This window comes from Lipotes vexillifer, unplaced genomic scaffold, assembly GCF_000442215.2.
Source record: "Lipotes vexillifer unplaced genomic scaffold, Lipotes_vexillifer_v1.1 scaffold1011, whole genome shotgun sequence".
Lineage (NCBI taxonomy): Eukaryota > Metazoa > Chordata > Mammalia > Artiodactyla > Lipotidae > Lipotes > Lipotes vexillifer.
In genome coordinates, this window is record NW_006787698.1 from 1,828,080 (window position 1) to 1,832,057 (window position 3,978).

Genomic DNA, 3,978 nt, shown 5'->3' on the forward strand with positions numbered 1-3,978 from the left:
GCTTGGCTGGGTGTTGCAGGGGGGCGCAGCCCCCGCCCTGGGAGAGACGGGCAGTTCGGGCTTAGGAACGCGTGACTCCGGCTGGGCCCGACACCCCCTGCTATCCTCGCTGTACAGATGGGGAAAACGAGGCCCACAGGCCCCCACAGGTTCCCCAGGGACTCCGCCCACCCACATTCTGCCCTTCGTGGGGCGCCAGGGTTGAGCGGCTGGTACCTTCTTGTACACGAGGTCGATGGGGCAGCCGACGTTGATGTCCACGAAATCCACCTCGATGGTGCGGTGCAGCAGCTCGGCACACTTGGTCATGGTGTCGGGGAAGGCGCCCTCAAGCTGTGGCGGGTGGCCGGGCAGTGGGTGAGGGGCCCTCCCTGCCTGGCCCTGTGCCAAGGCCAGCAGCTACTGGAGGTGCATTAGGCTGGCACCTGGCCTGTGGCTGAGGCAGGGGGTCTGGGAGGTGAGCCAGGAGAGCCCGGACCCGAACGTAGCTCTGAAACATGGCAGCTGAGAGCCCCTCCTCCCTCCCTCCCTCCCTCCCTCGCTCGGGGCTGCACCGACCTGGACACCGAAGACATCCTCGCAGGGGTGGCGTTTGAGCAGGGCCCACTCAGATGTCTGGCCCTGCAGCAGGTTGATGCACACAGCCATCTCCCCGCACGTCACATCTGCCCCAAAGCGCTTACAGACCCGTCGGAAGGGCAGGTTCCCGCACTGACGACAGCAGGGGACAGATTCACATGTGAGGGCACGGCAGGCAGGGACCCCAGACACCCGCCCAGGCCCCAAGCCCCCAGGGCGGGGAGGCAGTGGGTACTGCTGGGATGACCATGCTGCCAGCTCCCAGCCCACCTCACTGTGGGTCCTACCGTGGTGAGGGGGGCAAGGTACAGTTTGCCACTGATGTCCAGCTGGTGGGAAAGAAAATGCACAATGAACCTCCACCCTCCAACGTGGCTTTCAAGGCCTCTCAAGCCTCAAGCCTCCCCAGTCTTTGCCCCACACGCTTTGTCCTGCCCCAATCAGCCTGGATCCCTTTCACCGCCGTGCCTCTGCACAGGCCAACCAATCCCTCCACCAGGAATGTTCTTTTCTCCATGTTCTCCTCCACTAGAGACTTCTACTCAACTGTCAAAACCCCAATCCCAATGCCCTCTCTTCCAGGAAGCCTTTCCCACTGCCCCCCTCTGCCACAGCCCAGGCCCTCCAGAGCTGGGAGTGAGTGTCCAGCTCTATCTGCCCCCAACACTGCTAGTGTCCTCTGCAGGAAGCCCATGACACGTACCCGCTTCTTCTCACAGGGCTGCAACCTGACTACATCCTCATCTGTCAGGGGCCCGCAGGTCCTTAAAGGGCCCCTGGGAGGAGTAACGGTGCCCAGCCCCTGGGGGGCCTGCTGAGTGTCGCAGTTGTCCTGCCCTGGGGCACCCTCAGCCTCCATGACCTCGGGGACAGTGGCTTTGGGAGTGGGGCCTGGCAGCTGGCCCTTGCTCAGCTGGCGCAGGGCCTGCTCTGCACGCTTGAAGTGGATCTTGCGCTTTCGCAGTTGCTGCTGCAGGACCTTGTCCAGGCCATTGCGGATGGGCGGGGCCTGGACCAACCCCTCCTTCACCAGATTCTGGCCCTCGGGCCCCAGATGGGCCCCAGCAAAGCGGCAGGTCACACCATAGGGGCACTTGCCGAAGGTCTCAAAGAGCACACAGTGGGGGCCCAGGTCAGCTGGCTTGGTCTCCAGGTAGCGGCCCACGTCGTGCAGGAAGCGGCAGCGGTCGCCATAGAAACACTTAGCGGAGGATTCCTGCAGGGAAACAGGGAGGCAATGAGGGAGGACAGGGAGATGCTGAGGCAGCCAGGCAGCCTGGGTTTGAACCTCAGCTCTCTCCTCTCCTGACTGTGTGCCCTCAGACAAGTCAGTAACCTCACCAAACCTCAGTTTCTTCACCTGGAAAACGGGAACAATAACGACACTTACATCATAACGTCATGAAGATTGAATGGGGGGCAGAGAGGCTCACACTCAAGGCCTCTGGGACTTTCTGGAGACCGTGACACTCACCTGGACCAGGGAGGGGCAGAGCCTGTTCTTGTCATAGTGGGTGGGCTTCACATGGGGCCGGCATTTGTTCTGACCCCGGGCCCTCTTCTGAGCCTGTGGCTGCTCCCCAGGCTCAACAGCCTCCTCTGTCTGCCTGTCCTCTGTCTGCCCATCCTCCAGCCGGATCCGCTTGGCCTCAGGCTCATCCAGGTCATGGCCATCAGGGTCTCCAGCCTCGGTTTCCTGGCTGGGCTTCTCCCGCCCTTTGGCTTCCAGGAATTCGTGGAAGTGCTCCTTGGTGGTTAGGTATCTGCCAGCAGAGGGGCAGGGGAAAGGAGGGCTTGTGGAAGAAGTCCCTCCCCTGAGCTCAGATTCAACGAACGCTGGGGAAAGGGCCTGAGAACACTTGTCCCTGATTACATGCTTCTGCTGATGGGGTGCTCACTACTTAGAACTAGCCAGCCGCCAGCCTAGGAGCACCTCAAGGCCACAGGGAGGACCTATTTTGTTTATTTTCTTTATTATTATTTTTTGGCTGCATCGGGCCTCAGTTGCTGCACGCGCAGTCTTCGTTGTGGTGCGCAGGCTTCTCTCTAGTTGTGGCGTGCGGGTTTTCCCTCTCTCTAGTTGTGTCGCGCGGACTCCAGGGTGCATGGGCTCTGCAGTTTGCAGCACACAAGCTCAGTGGTTGTGGCACGCGGGTTTTGTTGCCCCCCAGCAAGTGGGATCTTAGTTCCTCCACCAGGGATGGAGCCCACGTCCCCTACAACGGAAGGCGGATTCTTTACCACTGGACCACCAGGGAAATCCCAGGGAGGGCGTATTTTGTTCCTGGGTCCCCAGTGCTCAGACTGACGAAGTACAGGTGTGAGGTGTGAACGCCCCCAGCTATGTTAGGCTAAAGGAAACTACATGTTCCCGCGTGCCTTGCAACGGGTCCAGAACCGCCACATTTCCTAGCATGCCCTTCAGCCCTACAAGCCCCAGCATGCCCCCGGGCACTCACTTCAGACACAATTCCCTGCCTGTAACTGCGGCTGGCCTGAGATGCACTTGCGCTGTTCCCGCCATATGCTGGGACTACACTCCCCAGCATGCACTGCGACCTCCGCCTCAAACCCCGCCCACCCCAGCACGGACCGCGGTGTCTTTCGCACATGTGACAGTCCCCAACGTGCGCGACCACGGGAGCTCGCTGACCCTGCGAGCGAAGGAAGGGCCCAAACAGAAGAGCCTGCGAGCCTCCCGCGCTGGGCCGCTGCCCCAGCTCCCGGCATGCGCCGCTCGGGCCGCGCTACGGGTGCCGGGAAGACTCCGTGAACTGCTCCCCCGACCCAGCGACTCACTGAAGTTTAATGGACGCTACTCCCCGTTCCGGCTCGATGGCTCCTGGGTCGCCACCGCCACCACTCTCTGCTGGGGCTTCCACCGTTCCCTCCGCCATCGGCCCCCCTCACACCCGCTTTGGAGTGTTGCGGCGAGGCCTTCCGGGTCGCGCGTGTGTCTTCCCCGGTCGTACTGGTGAAATGCGCATGCCCGGGTGGCTCCAAGTGACGCCATTGTATGCGCGTCGACGCAGCTGGGCGGAGCCTAACAGTGGGTGGGGCCTCGGGTCCCGTACATACCTCTGAGCCCTTTGCGGGAACCGGAAACGTTCAGTAATCCACTTGGGGCTCTGAAGCTGGCTTACCGCCGGCCACAATCGGCCCACAGAAGTGCTTTGATTTCCTGATGGGGTTTTTAATTGTTTAAATACTGCTACTTTTATTTAGGGCGTTCATTCAACAAATAACTCATCGAGTGCCTGTGTGCTAGATGCTGTCCTAGATGCTAAGGATACAGTAGTGAATAAAACAGATCAAAAACTCTTTGCCTTTAAAAGCTGAGATAGGAGTGGTGAAGACAATGAACATAATAACATAAGTAAGGTATACTGTATGTCGGAC

General features: G+C 60.4%; 1 protein-coding gene across 2 annotated transcripts in view; it reads right to left on the bottom strand.

Annotated features, from left to right (window-relative positions):
* The window catches only part of DUS3L (dihydrouridine synthase 3 like), a 5,219-nt gene extending 1,743 nt beyond the window's left edge, over nt 1–3,476 (bottom strand). Inside the window, exons 1-7 of one of the 2 annotated variants that reach the window (XM_007460557.1) lie at nt 3,379–3,476; nt 2,054–2,342; nt 1,283–1,795; nt 867–908; nt 559–711; nt 217–333; nt 1–37 (exon numbers count right to left, since the gene is read on the bottom strand). The exon at nt 1–37 is cut by the window's left edge and continues 53 nt beyond it. In XM_007460557.1, the coding sequence (XP_007460619.1) occupies nt 1–37; nt 217–333; nt 559–711; nt 867–908; nt 1,283–1,795; nt 2,054–2,342; nt 3,379–3,476 (1,249 nt within the window). The remainder of the gene's footprint in view (nt 38–216; nt 334–558; nt 712–866; nt 909–1,282; nt 1,796–2,053; nt 2,343–3,378) is intronic. The other variant, XM_007460558.1, reaches the window with a different exon arrangement.
* Nucleotides 3,477–3,978: the final 502 nt, after the last annotated feature.